The sequence below is a fragment of the Pipra filicauda genome, unplaced genomic scaffold, assembly GCF_003945595.2.
Source record: "Pipra filicauda isolate LSUMZ 115617 unplaced genomic scaffold, ASM394559v2 scaffold331_size1881853_pilon, whole genome shotgun sequence".
Lineage (NCBI taxonomy): Eukaryota > Metazoa > Chordata > Aves > Passeriformes > Pipridae > Pipra > Pipra filicauda.
This window is the reverse complement of record NW_024104456.1, coordinates 578,820-598,783: the sequence shown is the minus strand read 5'-3', so window position 1 is coordinate 598,783 and position 19,964 is coordinate 578,820. Positions and strand designations below refer to the sequence as shown.

Below are 19,964 nucleotides of genomic sequence, written 5' to 3'. Positions count from 1 at the left end.
TAAGATCAATGTTGAGCTAAGGCTGCTGGGGAACCAGTGGAAGTGCCCCTAGGGTTTTGAACGTACTGTCCTTTAAGTTTGTAATGTGCTTGGATTTTTTCTTTTCCATTTTCATCTTGCTCTTTCTTTTCCTCTTCCTCTTCCCTTTCCTCTTCCCTTTCCTCTTTATAGCACTAGTAGTATGACCTTTATCTTTAAACTATCAACAGCAAGATCTGCAGCTCATCATATCAAAGATGAAGATGTATAATCCAACACACAACAACAGATGTTTGATACAGGAACAGTTTGGAAAACCTGTAGTTCCTGGCTTACCAATGTCTTATGTTGATGGGTTATAAAAAGCAATATTTCTTTTTTTTTCAACTGAGGCGATGAAAACCATCCTCTACTTTCTGAGTCACAAAGAAAATGAGCGAAGTAGCCACTTAATTAGTAGTAGGAGGTATACTGATCTAATACAATTAAACTCCGGATAAGAAGCTAATTATTTATAAGTTACTTTTTCCTCCCTAAACCCATAACAGTGCAGTGATGCAGTTATAATCACAGTGATTTACCTGCCGTTGCCAATTTCTGTAATTTTGTGATCCTTAGAGAAGGAGAAATACAAAACATTAATACATCTCTAGTGCTCTCTAAATTGTATAATTACATAGTAATGAACTCAGTACCTAAACAGATGACAAGGTAGCTGTGTTTCTTTTCATCTCCAGGGGCCAAGGCCCTGAATATTAAGGCTTTGCTGGCAGGCAGCAGGGCCAGCACCATGGTGCCTCCAAGCCGAGTCTTCCTTATCAGTAGGAGAGTAGGAGTCAGACAAGAAGGAAGAGCTCAGAAAAAAAAATGGGTCAGGGAAACAAAAAGCTCAAATAGAGGCTTTAGGAGATGCAGAGTTTTACAGTGGAATGTCATCATCATGGCTGGGCTTCGCGAACAGAGATTGGGGAAAGGCTCTATCCACATTTGTTACAAGCACGCTGGTGGCTAACGAGGCCAATACGAGATAGACATGTCTGATTACAAAAGGCACAGCAGAAAGACTCCTTAGGTGGTATATTCTGCAAGGCACGATTCTTTCTGCATTGTCTTTTCTCCTCGAGAGTGATCCTACTTGCTTTCTCAAAGGCATCAGCAGCATTATAGATGGTGTGTCCCCAGACCTCCCAATTAGAGGCCAGAGTAGACCAGTTATGTTGATCAATATGGCCAAGGCTGAGATGTTGTTTCGGGGAGTCCTTGTATCTTTTCTTCGGGGCTCCTCTCTTGCGGCAGCCAGTGGCAAGTTCACCATAAAGCAGGATCTTAGGGAGGTGGTGGTCCTTCATCCTGGAGACGTGCCCTGCCCAACGCAGCTGTGTTCTCAGCAACATGAAAAGCAGTGAAGTCTGCTAGAAACTTAAGGAATGGAGAAGAGGAAAGAGGCAAGGGAGCTTTGAGATTTCAGTGTCTGTGTCTTCAGCACCTGGGGCTCACTGAATCAGTAAGCAAGACTGATTTGAAGCAAACTTCAAGGAACTTAAGTGTAAAACTATATGCTGCTTCTGTATCAAAAATTTTAACCCAGGAGGGCTTTGTTTGTTATCATTTATTTTCAGATTCAACCATTATATTTAATGTGTGTGTCTCATTCTCAATTTTTGACTTCAGAAAAAAGCCTGTGAAAATGGCTTTTAAAATAAGACAGTTTCTTGCTGTAACTCAGATCAGTTGCCCAAATATTGCAGTGAGAACCTGCCCAGAGATAGCACAGTTTGCAAGGTTTGTAATTAAGAAGCCCTTGCTGTGCTGAGTGAGTGATTTTGTGTTACTTTGACCCGCTAATACTGTCTTCTTAGTAACTAAGTGAAAAATTCTGTCCTGCCTTCGTAAGAGCTTTTGCTTGCTGCACACTTTACCTGTTCATTGGCTTTACTGGTAGTGTGTTAAAAGGGCAAAAATCTATAGCCAAAACTGAAGTAATCTGTGTGGCAATGGAGTTAAGTTTGTTCATGCTGGATTTTAAAGTTATGGGAAATTACTGAAAATCCAGAAGACAGCATATTCAGAATCTGAATAATTTAGAACCATGAAACTTAGACAGTTTGATTAATTTCTTTTAAAACAAGTTTTTTCCAAGGAGTTTCAGCTTTGTGAGGACAGAGACAGAAAGGAGATTTTGTAAGATCGGAATATATTGTTAAGCCAAATCCAATGGATTGGCTTCAAGGCTAAAGTGATTACACCTTTCTAGTCTGCTAGATGTGAGGCTGCTGTGGTTCCTGGTTTCAGAGCCCAGCCTGTACAGATACTGAGCATGCATTCCAGAGATGAAAATGCACACAGAGCACCCACTCAGTCAGCCATGCTGAGCAGAAGACGTGAAGAGCAGCACCTTCACCAGCACCTGCATGTACAAACAGCAGCTCACAAATGTGGGTCAGCACAGGGAGCTCCATCCTCTAGGCGTACACTCCCACAGAAAATTGGACTACAGTTAGGAAGATGTCGTAGACTGTAGTGATTGGAGCTTGACCAGCCAAGCATAGTGGGCAACAGCCTGTTTGCGTGTGGCTGGTCACTTTTCTCACCTTTCTCTTATTCTTCCCTGATGCACATGAGTTCTCCTGTTTCATTCCCTTCTCTCAGTTACCCCTGCTTTCTCCTTGCATTGCTCCCAGTTTTTCTAAGTCCATACTCAAATTTCCCAAGGCTGCCTAGGTAGTTTGGATCTTACATGGATACTGATATGGTTTCCTAGACAGTGTTGGCCTTTCAGGGTTGTTCTCATGCAAGAGTCCCTGATATTCCCCTTGAGGGTTCTCATGTAGCCCTACCATAACTACCCGTGAAATCCAGCAATCCTTCAGGACACGCTCTGTAGAATTTGTTAGCTGCTTGCACTTTCATCTTTTGTGTCCAGCAGCTGCTTCTGTCTCATTTCGTGATTTCTCCCGTTCTCCTGTTAGCTAAGTCTCAGTCTTGTGCTTGCTTCTCTCTCTGCATCCTTTGGCAGCAATCTGATACTGAGGACAGTAGAGGTGAGATGAGGATGTACTTAGCTCCCAGGACCTGAGTCGTTTGATGGGTTAAGTGGTGGGAAAAGATGTAGCATGGCTAGCAATCCGAGATCAGCTGCAGGCTGCATCAGAGGCCTCAGTTCCTTGCTTGGCTTTGTTCCTGTTTTAACCTGAGTTAGCTTGCTTGGATTAGCCACCCTGAGTTCTTTTATTTCCCAAGGACAGGCATACATTGTCTACCTCTGTCAGAAAGGGGAAGGCAGTACTGACTTGGGAGGGGATCTTTTCTATCGTAGAAAATTTTATGTCTGCTTTTCAGAGTTTTTTCATCTACAAGGACATCTGGGACAAAGAATTTTTTTTGACAAGTGATCAAATATCATTAGCTATTGTTAATTAAAACAATTTGTAAATGAAGAAAAGCAAGTTTTTTAATGATCTTTATGTAGATAAGGTGAAATCTATGAGGACAATGGCTTTATTGAGTCAAGATTTGTTTCTTGGTATTTTATTAGAACATGCTTTTCTGCAGGCTTTATTCTTGTGGGAAATTCCGGATTACTCTTGCTTCAAAACTTACTTAGTTGAGCATCTTCTAGTGCAGGAAGCTGGTGCATATACTTTTATCTCCTACAGGAGAAATCCTCCTGCTTCCATCACCATTTCTTAATACATTTTTTCCCCCCCATCACCATTTTCTCTTTCTTTTCAAGGTTGTGCAGGAGAAGGTTGCTAGCTACCTACTGTGCTTTCTGAGGTGTCCCTAGGATTGGGTGGAGGCTGCTGATCATCCCTAGCAGCAGGAGGAGAAATCTGCAACGCAGTTTTCCATGCCTTCCCTAAAGGAAGCAAATGGGCCAGCTATTTTGTCCTGTTTTCAGAGCAGAGCATGGAAGTGTAACATCGCAGTTAGCTTTAGTTATACTTCTCACAGTTTAGGAAGCCACTTCTGACCAGCAAAGAGATCTTGGTTACATGGTGCAGGAAAGAAAAACAACATAGGTTTGGTTTTAGTGATCCCAGTTCTCCTTTACTTACAAATACTCATTGCTTTTGTATGTCCCAGTCCTTGGCTGGAAAAATGAAACTTCATCCTCTTTCCTTTATAAGCAGTCCTCTGGCTATGGTCTGTGCTCCTTTCTCTTGTAACTCTGAGTCAAGTCTTTTGCTTCAGTCCAGTAGTTCTGACCATTAGTTTATACACACACATACTGCTGTCTTCCTATCCCCTCACTTCCTTTTCATTCCTCTCCACAGGGACATTTTCAGAGTATGCAAAATTCCTTGTCTCTCTGTGCCACTTGTCATGCTTATAGCAACACAATGGGTATGAGAGATTCTAAATATGATTAAAGCAAATTTGGCTAAAAATTCAGTGTGGTTTGTTTGGGGCTTTTTTAACTTCTTTTGAAGTGTGGGCAGGGCATAAACCCGAAGTCCCTCCCACTCCCCCAACCCCCCCCACACACACACAAAAGGGAGAGACTAAACCCAAAAATGAATGTTTGGCTTAGCATAGCTGTTAGGTCTCATCCCCCCAGCTGCCACACTGAAGTTTCACATGCAGAGGCTACTTTCACTACATACATGTTAATACACATACATGTTAACAGACACTGTAACACTTCCCCCAACTGCCATTTGGGAGCACATCTAAAGCCCATTTTGATGCTGGGGAAGGTGTCGCGGCAAAATGATGGTGGGTGATGCCTCTCCCAGTGCATTCAATACGAAGCCGGCAGTGTGGATTTTGCTGCTGAAACCTGCACAAAACGCTATCAGGCTTGTTCTGAACTTCAGATGGTGGAGGATCAAGAGGGGTTGTGAACGTGTTTGCATCAAGTTTGAGGATTTTTAAATAGTGGAAAATTGCAGTGGTTTGTTGCAGGAGGAATGTTCAAAGCAAATAGAGGTGGGTGTGGTAATTGTTGAAGGTTAGTTATCACAATCAGACCTGGAAGCCTGGGATGTTTTTAAACTGCTGTTCAGCTACAGTAGTGAAGGTCTAAACTCTTAAAGAGTCATCCAAGAGGCATGATCGTTTGAGCCTGCTTTCTGTTATTGCCACCCCTAGCCTCCCGAAGGAGGGGAGAGAAGAAAGCCCTACTGTTTGCTCTCCAAGTGTAACTTCAGACAAGTGGGAGGTGCCTGGAGGAAGAGTGGGGGAAAGGGGGACATGGGTGGGGTGCATGAGTAAACCAGGTGAAAGATGTTTCTTCAGGGCTACAGTTACATTGTCCAGGAGAATGAGGATGGCAGCTGTGGAGATGACACAGAAGGGCAATTACTCTTTTTTAAAAAGTCCCTTGTCATTCAGAGGTGGGAGTCTTCTCATATGAGGCCTGTCATAGATGAGAGAAGAGTCCTGAATGGGTATTGATCTTAGCACATCAGAAAGATGAGGGCATAGCTCAGGAGGAATGATGGTATGTTTGTGCTGTTGAGTAGGAGTAACCTGTAACCTGCTTCACAGCTGAGGTTGTAGGGCTGGAAATGTGGCCTGTTTAGGAAAGGATCTGGTGTTCTCAAGAATCAGAAGTTAAATACGAGTCAACAATTGCAGGCTATATAGAGAAAAACAGATGTCATGTTCCAGTGTATAAACAGGAGTAAATCCTGTAGGACATGGGAAGCAACTCTTCTTCTTTGGAATGTGTTTGCAAGGCCTCAGCTGGAATGGGGTGTCCGGTTCTGAGCATCGCATGTTGGAGTCAGAGCAGGGGGCCGCCAGATGGACAAGAGTGGCAAAATGTATCAGAGGTGTAGGAAATGTGTGACCTGTGAGTGGCAACTGAAGAATTCAAAGCTCTTCAGACTCTGAGGGGAGATGTGAAGGGCCATTTTCAAAAACACAGGTTTCTGTAGCAAGAAATAACATTCTTACTGTGTCTGTGATGGATGGGAGAGAAAATAGCAGGCTTAAATTGCAGTAAAGGAGACAGAATAAACAAAGAAATATGCACAGGCATAGTGAGACACTGAAATCAATTGCACAGGAGGGTTGTGGAGTCTCTGCTAGTGAAGGCGTTGGAGGTTCAGTTCAGCTGATCAATTGGGGTAATGCAGCCCTGCATACTTTGGGTTTGAGGGCTTTCAAAAACCTTTCTGTTCCCCATTTTCCTCTGTTCTCTTAACACTTGCTGTATGTGCAAATTGTACACTAGAGACATGGTTTAGTAAGGCAGTAGGTGACTGGAGTACATGAAATCTAAGAATGTCAACTGAAAGTAGCTTTTCAGGTAAAGCGTGAGGAGCATAAAATTGGAGCAGAGAAATAGTAATGTAAATAAAACTTTTAAATGGAAAAGGTAATCAGAAGATACATGTTATTTGCCCTGTTCCTCGATGTGCTGCCTTTTTAGTCCAAAGGCAGGAATTGTGTCTCTGAGTCTAAAGGCAACACCAACTGTTTTGTGAACTTTAAGTGGCTTTTTTGAAGGTTCAGCCTTCAGTAACTGAATCCTCTGGAGTGCTTTGCCTGAGTGAGGGACAGAGAAGAAAGAAATATTTTCTTCCTTTACACAATAGGCTGTAGGGCCCTGACTCATTTTCCTTGAAGGACAGGAATTGGTTTTATAGGAAGCAGCTGAGCTTGTTATTTACACCAGTAAATAACAGGGAAAAAAGAGGAAACCTGCAAGACAGCCAATAAGCTGTTAAAAGGTAAAGCGAGGGTGTTACATTGGCATACTAGGATGGCCAAAATGCAGGTACAAGAGAAAGGATGAAAACTGCTACCTATCCATGTAATGCACATAGTCTGAGAGCGTTACTTGGTGTTTAAAGAGCAAGTATGAATACCTGGATAGCTTAGAATATGGTCAGAAAGTTGGTTCATTGAAAGTAGTGATTTATTTGCCTCAATGGATTGGGAAGGATGCATGAGCATGTTTTCTATTCAGGTAAGCCAGATAGAAGCAAGCAATAGAAAGCAAAGTTAATGACAAAAAAATGCACTGAGGCGAAAAACATAGATTGAAGACAGTGGAAGAACAGAAATGTAAGCAAAAAACAGATGTGATATGTGATAATAATAATGCCACCTTGTAGAAACTGCAGTAAGATGTCCAGTGTGCCCCTAAAATATATAGGTGAGAGTACACAGAAAAGGGATTCAGAATACTCATGATCTTTTTGTTTGAGTACTGTCAGCTTTTCTAGTCAACTGGCTCTGGGACTGCTGCAAGGTCTGTTGTTTATGATTGTTCAGTAACTCACCGGTCTAGTAGTGAGGGTATGGGTGCAAAAGCCCACCCTCATATCCATCAGAAATGCAAGAGTTAGCTGACCACTGAGCTGAGTTTGCCTCAACATCTGTCATTTGCTGTCAGCTCTGGAAAAGTCCAAATTACCACATCCTTTTAAATGGGCCAGCAGTTTGAACATGGGATTTCACATCAGAGTGCACTGCCTGGGCATTGACACCTTGTCTAGGGCTTTGTGACCTGTCCTCAAGGGTTTCAGTGCATATCTGAACATCAGCTTTTCTGGGCCACCTGTTTACTTCTTTGAAGTAATTGTCTCCTTGCATTTTACATTTTACATGGTGTGAGCTCTCCTCTCTGGACAGTCAAGAAATACAACTAGTGCATTTGGTGCACATTTGCCCTCACGCCAGAGGGCAATTCAGTTGGCTCATTCAGTTGCTCAGCTCATTCCCGTTTTAGCATGGAAGTTACCTCGGGTCCATAGCAATATGAAGAGTCAGTGTAAGGATTGGGTGTGATTAATTTTGAAAATACCAGTTGAAAATCTGCTAAACCAGCCTGCCAGTGGGTGAAATGAAAGAAACTCCAAAGCATGTGGGGGTTTATGTCTTGGAAAAAAAATTCAATTATAGTCTGAAAAAAAAGATGTGCTGAGGCTTCAGCCCCAAACTGATCTTGTTTCCCATAAGGCTTTTAACCATGTGAACAAAACCACCTACCCCCTCAGTCAAAAAATGTCACTGTCACCACGGTGCTTGAAGGTGGAGTGCAGGAGAGCTGCTACAATTAGTTTGCAATCTCATTAGCCTGTACCATTTTCTCCCTGTAGGCACTTGCTTGATTTGATTATAACAGTGGAGATATAGTGCAGTTTGAAAAGGCAGACCAGTCCTGGATTATCTGAGCTCACCAAAGCTGTCCCCTGTGGATCAGACACCTATTTGTATTGTTTCCTTACGTCAAATAAGGCATCAGAAGTGCCTTTATTGGCAGTGGTTGCTACATGCTGGGAACCTGCCAAGATTAATATACACAACATTCCCCTCCCCGCCTTCTGCTTTCAAAAAGTAATCAGCATAAAAGTGTTATTCAATTACTACCCAGTCAGAAACCTCATGTTGTCAGAAGTTGTTACTAAGAAGACAGTGGTTATTAATAATGTACCCAGTTGCATTCTTCAGTATAACTTTGGAAATTATACAGATGTGTTTATTTGCAGATGACTGATTAATTTTGCTTTGAATCACTAAGTAATCTGCAGAGAACATATGTAGCAAGTAGCTTAGGTATAATGTATTCATTGTTCCTCTAATTATTCTGTTTGTCTTTATTCCATATTGTCAAGTTTTTGGCTGCTCTTAGTAATAAAAGCAAAATGAAAACCCATGCAGCTGAAGATATAATTTCTTTAGCATTTTTCAAATAGTCAGGGGATTCATCTTTTCTTGGAATGAATTGATTTACTGCAACTACTGTCTAATGCAAGACTATAGAATAAGTTAAAACCTTATAAAAATTTTAAGCACTCCTCTGAGGAAAGCACAGTCAAGTCATTTGCAATATCTATGCAGAGTTATCTCAATCTTTTTTGTTTGCTGGCATGGAGAGAAAATATAATTTCTAGAAATTCAACATCATTTCAAACAATAAACTGATACAGCATCCATTAAAACTATTGAAGAAAAGCAGCAGTGTCATATGTCACCTCTGAGTTAGAGATGATGAATTAAAATGTCAGTGTGTCCCCATTTCTTCTTATATTGTAGACTGATGATAGTTCTAACTAAACACATGCAAAAAAACCAACCAACCAACCAAAAAAAAAAACAAACCAAAAATCCCAAACCCCAAAAAAACCCAAAACACACCCAAAAACCCCAAACTAGTTTACCAGCATAGGTCTAATTCCTTTTTGACCAAGTGCTGTTTCGTATGTTGTTACCTGTAAAATCTTTAATTTCCAATGGGATCTTCTTCCATTTTTTCCCCAAAGTTAGAAACTTTTTATATGACTATTTTGCACCAGAATTGTAAAGAACTGAACTTTCTCAGGAATTTAATGTTATTCTGGTACTGTTCCTTGGTCTGCTCTTTGGACAATTTCACTTTAAAGGAGTTATTGTTTGCTGCCTAACACCTTTCCTTTCCTAGGGAAGATTGTAGCAGAGATTGTGTAGTGTGTAAAATCAAAAATAATTCTGATCTTAAAGTCATACTAACAAGCAGAGGCATTCTTTTTTCTCATCTGATGGATCTCGTGTGAATAGAAAACTGTAAAGATTTGGGATATACCTTGTTAAAACTTTTATTTACAAAAAAGCTATGCATTTTTTTCCCAAGGAAGTTTTCACTCTGTCTCTCCAAAAGTACAATTGGTACTACTGTTTACTGCTCTAATTTGAACTGAATTTATTTTGTAGCTATCCCTTGAACAACAGTGATCTGCACCAGTTCAACATTGAGGAGAATGGTGGAACACCATATACCACAAAAATGCCTGCAAGGCACCACCACCACCATCGTCATCACCACCACCATGCGAATTACAGCGCCCTTGCTCCCGACAGCAAGGACATTGTTTCTGGAGTTCCAAACCCAACCAGTAAGTCCACTATAGTGAATGTCATTTCAGTAACTGTGCTGCTTTCAGATTTGTCTCTGGTAAAGAGGGGATAGGGGACGGGAAGGGGAAGGGGAAGGGGAAGGGGAAGGGGAAGGGGAAGGGGAAGGGGAAGGGGAAGGGGAAGGGGAAGGGAAGGGAAGGGAAGGGAAGGGGAAGGGAAGGGAAGGGAAGGGAAGGGGAGGGAAGGGAAGGGAAGGGAAGGGAAGGGAAGGGAAGGGAAGATTCGGGAAGGGAAGGGACGGGAAGGGAAGGGAAGGGAAGGGAAGGGAAGGGAAGGGAAGGGAAGGGAAGGGAAGGGAAGGGAAGGGAAGGGAAGGGAAGGGAAGGGAAGGGAAGGGAAGGGAAGGGAAGGGAAGGGAAGGACATGCATTTCAGTTTTTCTCTTTGAAGAATATGTATCCTGTTATTATTCGCTGGCTTTGTAGCATGTGCAAATGAGACAAGATTTGCAATTTCCTGGCTTTGCTATGGGGTTGCAGGATTTGGTGTTAGATTGGTGTTCCGTAGTTGAACAAATACCCAATTAGTCACAGATACGGAGTCTCTAGCCACTTGGCACAGGCTATTTTTTCATTGTTACTATTTATTTGTATATTTTCACAAACCTATCTTCATCTGGTTTTGTCTTTTGCTGATCTGCCCAGCTGGCCTTCAGCCCTCATTGTTTGGATCTGACTCTTGCTTTCATGTCTGGGCACAAGCAGCAGAAATTTTGGAGCACTGGACAAACAGCATCTTGCTTTTAGTTTGGGTAATGGGGTCAATTACTGCACTATCATGACTGGAATATGCTTACTTCCTTGGTGCAGAAATTCTGGGCTTGTAGAAATCAAAGAGGAGAGAGGCCTATCTGTTCCTGATGTTCCTTGGGGAGTTTGGGTGTAAGTCTCTGCTGCTGAACGTGTACAGGCATTTTTAATGGTATGTAGCTAGGCCAAATGTTTGTAGGTTTAGACAGGAACTGAAAGAGAAACATCTCTGTCATTGAGCAGTCCTATTGCTTGCTCTCCAAATTTAAAATCTCTACACTCTACATTCCACTATGTGAGATACTGGAACTGTGTAAGAATTTCAGAAGATGGGCAAAACAAGATACTATCTATTATTTTCCTTGTTTCAAGGGAACAATGAGTTCTTCCTTTGACCAGTTTCTGCCTTCATAACTGTAAATCACCCTAAAACAGGCATCCATTATGGAAACTTTCAGCCTGGTCAGTTAATCTGACAGTTTTCAAATTCCTGAAACCATGGTCTTGTAATGGATGGTGCTGAGTGACCCTGTCTGTAGGCCGTCCCACATCAGCAGTAATACACAGGCATCTACCTGCACAAGCACTTTAATCAGACTTTGTTTCAGAAACTTAGAAACATTTTCTTTAATTTTCTTTTCCAAAAAGAAGGGGATAGTTTTTAGAAGGGAAGCTCAAGAAATAAAATGCAAGGCATGGTAGACATTTAAGGAAGGAATCCTAAGCAGCAATATGATTTGCTTGCTAGGACTTTCAGTGAAGCTACTCCCTTAGGAGCCAACTCCAGAAGAAGTGTTGTTTTCCATTGACTGTGTGCTGCACAGTGGCGTACCTTCGTGCTGGGAAGCACATGAGGCTGGCATGGAGCATGGCCAGCATGGCCACCCCCTGCATGGTACAGCCACAGAGGCCCAGAGCAGGCTGCTGGGTGCTCCTGTGCCACCGATGAGTATCTGCATCTTGGCCCTGTTCTGCAGCACTATCTGGGAGGGAAGTACAGACCGTCCTGTTGGGGAACTGCTGGGCAGCTCACCTGGCCCTGCACCAGCTGGGCCTCCGTGGGTCTGTTGCAGGGCCGCCCTGTGTGCCGGCCAGGCACTGGCCATGGAGGGGTGCTGGCAAGGCTGTGCTGGAAAGCCTTGGCCGGGCTGTCAGCCTGGCACAGTGGGTGGCGGTGACCTTTCTGGGGGGTGTGCCAGCCCATATTTTCCTTTCCCAAATTAGAGCTGAAGCATGCCAGGAAATTCATTCAGAGCCAGTTCTGCTGCTGCTGAGTGTCCCGACCCGGAGGGCACTGCAAGCCCTGCTTTCCCCATCCCCCTCCTAGAGGCTCCCCCTGTCCAGCTCATGGCTCTGTGTCAGCCTCACAGCACCTCGGCTTCAGCCCCAGAAGTGCTGCAGCAGGGCTAGTCTCTAGCTTCCCCCCCTGCCTTGGGCCCACCTGGAGAACAGGAGGTAATTAAAGAAACAGCAAAAACCACCCAGCGCAAGGTGTTTATTCCAGCACTCTGTCTCCTCTAGGTCACACAGCTTTCCTGCTTCTCCTTATTGCAGAAATAACCTTAGAAAAAACCTAGAAGAGCACAAGGGCAAACATCAGGAGCAGTTCTCTTTGTGCCCAGTGAGTGTTACCTTTGAGATAAAACAGGGGCCGAGGAGGCTGCGTGTCCTCACCCAGGCATGAGGAGGGCGAGCCCTCTCCCCCAAACCTCGCAGTGCTATTGGGGAGCAGCCTCCCCGGCCTGTCCAGCAGCTGCCATGCTCTGAAGGGGACTTCAGCAGCCAAGACCTGTGTGTGGCACCTGCTCCTGGAGACACATTTACCTTCCTCTTCACTTTGTCTGCTTAAGGCTGTTTGATTCAGGAGAAGAGAATTGGTGCTGGTTTCTGACGTGGCCTAATACCAGTAACACTGAATGCCAATTCCCAGTTTCTTTAAGGCAGCAGAAAGGGACCAGACACCTCTGAGGGGAGGCTGTGGTGCAAGCATGCCAGATGCTCCCAGCTGAGCTATTGGGTAGCTGCGCATGCTGTGTGCTGGCTTGTATTGACATAGGCATGCTGTCCCACAGCAATGCATCACTGATCCCCTGCGGAGACCTGTGCTTGTGCATCAGGATGGAGGTGCAAAGCTGATTGTCCTTGAAAAGGCAGTCCGTGGTTAGTCCTGGCATGTTTATGCTGTGAGAGCAGTGGCAGTATGGGTAGGACCACTTCCCTTAAAACAGAATCAGAGTTACCCATTTGCAGTTTGGGGTGACAGGTGTAAGTGCCTTTTCAAGGCTGGTGCTGAGGGGACTTGGTTTGGTTTTCATTAAAATGCTGCTCATGCTATTGCAGCTGAGAAAATTCTGTTGTAGAGAGCCTGTGGTAAAGGTTCACGTTGGAATGGTTAGGAGCATGCTGGCTGTCAGTCAGTTTTCTGGGACAGCACATGTGGCAGAGTGTGTGGGACAAGAAAAAAATCAGGCAGAGAGGAGACGCTATCAGTGGTCTGTGTCAGGAACATGAGGACATGGGGGACGGATGTCTGGCTCTAGGCTGTGTGGAAAGGCCACTGCTGGAAAAGCGTTTCTAGGAAGTAAGTGGTCACTAACCTGGGAACACTCTCAGGAAAGTGGGGGCTTGTGACCAAAATATCTGAAGTGGAAATGCCTGAAGAGCAAAAAGGTCTCCTGGGGGAATGTGCTATCTTAGCGGGAACTTCTCCATGAGCAGTTCAATTTGCCTACCTTGTGGTTTTCCAAGAGACCACAGGTGTTTTGTGACTTATTCCAGTTGCTATGGACTGGACTTATCTCTGAGCTCTGAAATGGTTTTAAATTCATCTAAAGTGGAACGTGGCATGACCCACCAATATGTAATCAGCATTGGGCTGAAAGAGGTAGAAAGCATCTGCCTTGCATCTATTCTGATACAGGCCAAAATTCCAGTGCAATTAGCAGGACACAGACAGGAGAGAGGGAAACAACAGTATGCCCAACCGAAGTTCCCTTTAAATACCAGTGCATGTTTCTCAGCAAACACACAACCTGGGACTTTGTTACAGAAAACAAACCCAGGCCAGACCTACCTGATTTTTCACATTCCAAGTAATTTGTCTACTTCAATTACTGGAGAAAGTGAAATCTGGTGAAACAAATCTGATGTGTGTGTTTATGAAGGCAGTTCAGCATAAGATGTTGTTTTCCTGCATTCAGCCTGATTATTGTATTTGCGATGCTGCTCTTCACCTCAAAGCTCACGTACACAGATCACATCTTCTTCACAGGACATCTTTCCCCAGCATGTTCACAGAACCCCAGTCCCAAAGACCACTGTATTCAACAGCAGTTGGCCTTGCAGCACAGAGAGGGCGAGCTGCTTGCTAAGCCTAATTGGCACAGCAATGTCGTGCCTGGATTACCAGATGCACATGAGCAGACTCACCGGCAGCAGCTGGGGCTATCACTGAAAGCAGATGCAAACAAGTATGCAATGCAGCTCACAGAATTTTTATGACACAAAATGATGACTGGGAAGAAGGGACCCAGCTTGCCTCTTGAACTCTGGGCTGAGCTTGCAGGTTATCACTTCTAAAAAGACATCCTTTATTCCTGAACTGCTCGCTACGAAAGACCTTGCATAACCCTGAGCAGACAACGGTCTAACACAGACTGAGTTTCAGGCTGAAAACAGTCCTTTGAAAAACCACAATGCTGCCAGATCCTTTCTTGGAATGAAAGCCTGCTTTTTGCCAAGACTTAGTGCTGATTCAGGAAATTTATGCCTTTTGTAGGCAGTTTTTTGCCTTTTTTTTTTAATCTGTTTTCAAGGTTGAGTTAAAAGGCTAAACTGGCCTGCTCGTTTTCCAGAGCTATCCCTTTAAACAAAAAAAGCAGCTTAGAAGTCCATTTTAAAACATAGCAAACTTGAATAATTTAAATAAGGCACTTTCCCCCCTCTAAGAAAATAGAACAATTGTGTTTCTTAAAAAAAAAAGTCATCATGTCTTATCTTATGGCTGTGGTAGTTTATTCCCAGGGTATCATTGGGCAGTTTCACAATGTCAGCTGTGATGTGAGACATGCTGAACTCTGGCAACCCCTGGCAACACTAGCTTGTGATGAGAGACCACCAAGGGGAGGTCAATACTGATATTGTAACCCCTTCTAGGACTTTATTACCTCAGGGTCTGATTATGTTTCACTAATGCCAAAACCAGATTTTTGCTTATATCCCTATAAGCTGGTTTTAGCAATTTGTCTCTAGTCAGCAAAGCCCTTAATGTATATTTAAACAGCTGTAGAATTAGATCTGGAGTGAGTAATATTTAATATTCTTAGGACAGCTTAAGAACCTGATCCAAACCAAACTGCAGCCAGTGCAAGGTTTTTATTGATTTCAGTGAGCTTTGAATCAGACTCCAGAGATTACCGGATTGTTCCCAACTGTTATTACCTAGAATCCATGGCAAAAAGAAATACAAGACACAGAGATTAGTTAAATCATCACATGATGAAGTTTATTTTTCTCAGAGTACTTGCAAATATACATATATATGCCACACCACCCCCAATATGTTGACGGAGACCTTTCAGAGCTGTCTCAAAAAGTATTTTTCCTTATCCTTGTGTGTCGGTGGCTTGCTCAAAATCTCTGTTGACAAAGCACAGCAAATTCCTGACAACAGTCTTAAAGAGGCTGGCATATAAATAAAGATGTCTGAGAGAAGCCAAAAGCTATACTCTAATCTCTTTGCACATCACATGTTCTGAGAATGGCACCTTGGCTGCATAAATAATCCCTCTGGTGTCATCTGAGTTTTAGAATATAGAGGTGGTAGAGGTGGGGGGGAGGTAAGGAGAGAAGTATATATCCTAAAGCTGGCAAAAGTCCTGCTGAAATGAAAGGATTGGTGAGAAGCAGGAGGGGGAGGAATTGTTTGCTAAATAGAAATGCCTGACAGGCATAATTATGAAACATTTTAGGAGGTCTTACAGGGAAGATACTTTGCTGACCACTGTCTCTTCAAATAGAATTGAGTGTCTTGCTCTGCAGTTCTTCTGTAGCCTCCTTCAGACTGTTTTTTTCTTTCTTTCTTTTGGGCATCTTTTTAGAACTGAGCTCAGGACTTCCCCTTCTTTATGATGAAACTTCTCATCTGAAGAAAATAGAAACAGAGAGTGTGAAGGTAGTTGGACCATGGCCAGCCCTCCACGTCGGCATGAACAAGGTATAGCATATACATGTATACTTTTACATATATATATGCCAGAGCCCCTTTGTCACTTCATATTCAAAAGCTGCTGCTTTTTCACCTCCAATTCAAATCAACATTCATCTGCAACCGGCTTGCTTTTTAATCACCTCTCCCCGTCTCCTTTTGGGACTGGGATTTGGTTTTTAGATTTAGCGTTTCAATCAACTTTGCCTTTTAAAATTTCATAAGCTGCTGCAACAATGTTATGATGTAGGTTTAGTTCAGTTGTGAAGAGTTAGTCGTCTAGGCAGCCCAGAGCTGTAAAAAAATAACAACACTTTAAGTGATAAAAAACCAAAAATCTTGTTTTTCTACATGAGGAGTCCATGTTATGCCTTTAACTCCCCCGGCATCTGATGTTAGTAGTGGGTGTTTTATGAGTGAGTTTTTTGTCAAGGATGGCAAAACATTCATGTCCCACTGTTTCTGCCAGAGATCAGGGGCCAGCAGGTTGGTGACTCCATATGAGGCTAAATTCACTGTGCCTGCACTGTGGGGTGCCTTGATCTGAGTCTGGATAGGGCCATAGAGACCTGGACCTCTGTTTTGCAACCACATTGGTCCTGGACTGGATCCAGTGAAGTCAATGCGAGCATTGCCATTGGCTTCAAATGAGGTGGGTCTGGGCCCCCAGTGACCGTACAGATCTGTTAAAAGCAAAGCAGAGTTTTGAGTCAGCTCAAGGGAGAACTCAATTAAATTACTTTACCTTGGTTTTACAAAGCCTTTTTGTTTTTAATTTTACAACCAGCCTTTTGTTATTTATATTATTTTAACAAACATTAGGGAAATTAAAATCAAAGGGGAGATGACCACGTGTACCAAAAATATAAGCACAAAGGAGCTTGTACAAGCACGAAGGAGTATATCTATGTAGCAGAATCTTTTTTTTCTCTTGATGAGGGATTCCAGAAGATGGAAGTCAAGGCTGAAAATCAGTGAGTCAGGTGTTTCTAATGAAAAAATTAAATGTTGGAAGTTTTTTCCAACATTATAGTTAATTGAACTTATTCTGTAATGCAGTGAATTTTCTGTCATGAAGATTGCCTTGAACCATGTTCAGGGTATGTCATGGGATAGTGGTGTAATTCACCTATGGACCGTAGTCCTTATGCCTTATGAATGTGGTCATGAGGTCATGACCTGTGTCATGATTTTTGGAGACTTCTCTATGAACAGATGAAGGTGGAATATTTTAGACTTTTTCCCAAGTCTATTTTGTTATCACATGTGAGAAACTGTCAGTTTCTCTGGTTGGTTTGAGTGGGAATTAAAAAGATAAATCATAAAGTAAATAAACTAGGGTGAAATAGAAAAGAAGAAAAGAAGTAATCTTTTTTATCCATGAACATTTCTCAAGTTGTCCCTTTAGAAATACTTTTAACTGGTAATAAGTACAGTTTTTTATAGGCAAAGCTTGTTAAGCATTGGCATAGTTTGCCAAAGGAAAATTGTCCACCCCAGATTCATCCAGTGAATACCCAGGTCTTGTGAGAGGACTTTTGTAGTTCTGAAGTGATTACTGATACTCTATCTGAATCCCAGCTGAGAACATTCACTCAAGTGCAATGTCCAAAACATACTTTAAAGAACTGTCCTGTTGAGCTCATTGACAGCTCAGTTTGGCATATTTAAAGGGCTAAAGTGAAGAAGTGAGAGGACTCTCTCTATGTGGACCACAGTGCACAAGTGGGTAAACCAATCTGACCTGTGTTGCACGAAAGACCCAAACAGATGGTCTTAATGGTACCCTTGTGATTTAAAAATTAGTAGATTTATGGTCTTTCTTCTTTCTTTAACTGAAAGCTTAAAACACTTTGGTCCTGTATTCCACCATACTGTGCAAGTAATCTCAATAGAGTCCCTGCAACTTCTGCCTGGCAAAGCCTGACCTCTGATCCTCTCGCTCTTATTTGCTGCAAATCCGTGAAGAGAGAACTCAGCTCTTCTATAATTAATGGTTTTCTTTGGCTTGTCCTTACAGCTCTAGAATCTTGTCCACAGTCAGATGGATTATTTATTTAAGGACTAATTAGCAGAACCCAGTATGATAGCAAGTCAGAGCTTCACAATAAATGCAGCTGCACAGTAAATGCAGCCTGTGTCTGCTGTGGTGAAACTGCCATCAGTCAAAGTTTAGCTGATGAAAAACTCTTGTAATGAGCACTAAGAGCTGCTAAATGCTTCTGTTTCTGGCAGAAGTTCAGCAAAAAGCAAGGCTAGAGACACGGGCTGTCTAATGAAATCCCTCCCCTGGCAGCCATAGAGGCTTTGGGTTTAAGAACTGGGCAGCAGTCCCATGAACAGCAGTTACCATGCAAATGAAAAGGAGGCCAGTCCCTCAAAATTTATTAAAATTACTGTTTTGAGCCATCTGAAAATTGTACATACTCTTGAAACTGGCCCAGAATCACTACCAGAAAGCACCTCAGTGATCCAGCCCTCACATTACAAGCTGTGGGTTGTGGCAAGTCATTCTGAAGTTCTTTCACCCCTTGCTTATGGTCTCTTCTTCAAGCACCATTTTTTGACCTAGATCTTGGTAAAATGTGTACACAGAGTTCATAAAGCTAAAACCAGTAAACCACAGGTCTTTGAGCTCTGAGCAGAGCCTGGAGTTGCCTCAGCAGATGGCTTCTCCAATGAAAGAGAGGGACATGCTGTAGATATTGGGCTAACCCTGGGCTAAAATGCTGTGGAGCATTGCCCAGCACAACGGCAATGAGGCAAGTTAGACAAAATTGATCAACCATGAACTGACGAACTGTGACAAGTATTTTTCACTGAGACCGTGGCCTTTAAAGTTCCTTTGGTTATGGTAGTTAACTAGCTACTCAGTGCAGCAGCAAAAAGATTTCAATGAGTGGTCAATCTGTGTAGTTTCTGGCAAAAAAATGAAATGTTAACACCTCTCCTGCACCACTCCATTGATTTCTGGTCTACTAAGTGCTTTTTATTCCCTAGTTTTGCATCCTCTGAAATATTATGCTTAAACAAAACCAGTGAATCTATTAAGAGCTGTTTCATTTACTCTATTTTTGAAAGAAAAAAAAAAAAGCGGTGGTTTCCACATCTATTGTGAAGTCTCAGTTTTCACTCACTCCCTCCCTTCCTGTTGCTAATTGTTATTTTTTGAAGCGAAGTGCTTTTGGGCTGGAATTTGTCAGGCTTAATAATCAATCCATAGGAGAATTAACAAGAATTTGAGTAAATTAGATTCAGCAGTTAATTAATTTGATTGCCTGCTACAGCAAACTTTGTCTCATGGGAATGATGAATGGATGTGTCCATTCTCTTTCCCAGAGCTGTTTGTTATAGTGTATCATATGTCTGTCCACCTACTGAATGATGAAAGTCCATTTCAACATGAGTTTCATGTCCTTTGGTGCTAGTGGACTCCCTAATCTCCAGAAGAGACAAGCCTAAGTGAATGTATTTCTGATTTTCTTCTTGGAAGCCTTTCATTAGAAGAATATGTTGTCCCATCCCCCATTGCTCTGTGTGTGTGTATGACATAAAACCAAAAATGTATTGCTAGCATTTCTGAAATCTTGGGAGTCTAGTAATTATTAGCCCAGATGTACTTATTACATAAAAACAAAGAATAATAATACATTTCAAATTGTTTCTGCCACTTTTCCTGGTGTTATGCTCACCCTTCCCCTACACCCCTGGATCCTAAGGTTGGTGATTTCATTCTGCTGGGGTCAGAGGGGATGTTATAATGGTCAGAGAATCATAGAATTGTTTAGGTTGGAAAAGACCTTTAAGACCATTGAGTCCAACTGTTAACCTACCACTGCCAAGTCCATCACTAAACCATGTCACTCAGTGCCACACCTACACGTCTTTTAAATCATAGAATCATAGAATCATAGAATCGATTGGGTTGGAAAAGACCTCCGAGATCATCGAGTCCAACCCTTGGTCCAAATCCAGTCCATTTACTAGATCATGGCACATCCTCCATGGATTGTGACTCAACCACTTCCCTGGGCAGCCTGTTCCAATGTTCCATCCTAGGATATACTTTGGGTCCTTTCGTGTGTTTGCAAACAAGCATTTACATCTTGCTCTTTCTTCACTGATCTGCATCTTCACATTACACCCTAATTTACTGTACATGATGGCTTTTACATCTGT

At 42.6% G+C, this 19,964-nt stretch overlaps 1 protein-coding gene across 4 annotated transcripts in view; it reads left to right on the top strand.

The window, feature by feature from the left end:
* The window catches only part of EPB41L4B (erythrocyte membrane protein band 4.1 like 4B), a 172,816-nt gene that overhangs the window by 90,458 nt on the left and 62,394 nt on the right, over positions 1-19,964 (top strand). For 3 of the 4 annotated variants that reach the window (XM_039383955.1, XM_039383956.1, XM_039383954.1), the window contains exons 16-17: positions 9,628-9,809; positions 15,667-15,794. In XM_039383955.1, the coding sequence (XP_039239889.1) occupies positions 9,628-9,809; positions 15,667-15,794 (310 nt within the window). The remainder of the gene's footprint in view (positions 1-9,627; positions 9,810-15,666; positions 15,795-19,964) is intronic. The other variant, XM_027715752.2, reaches the window with a different exon arrangement.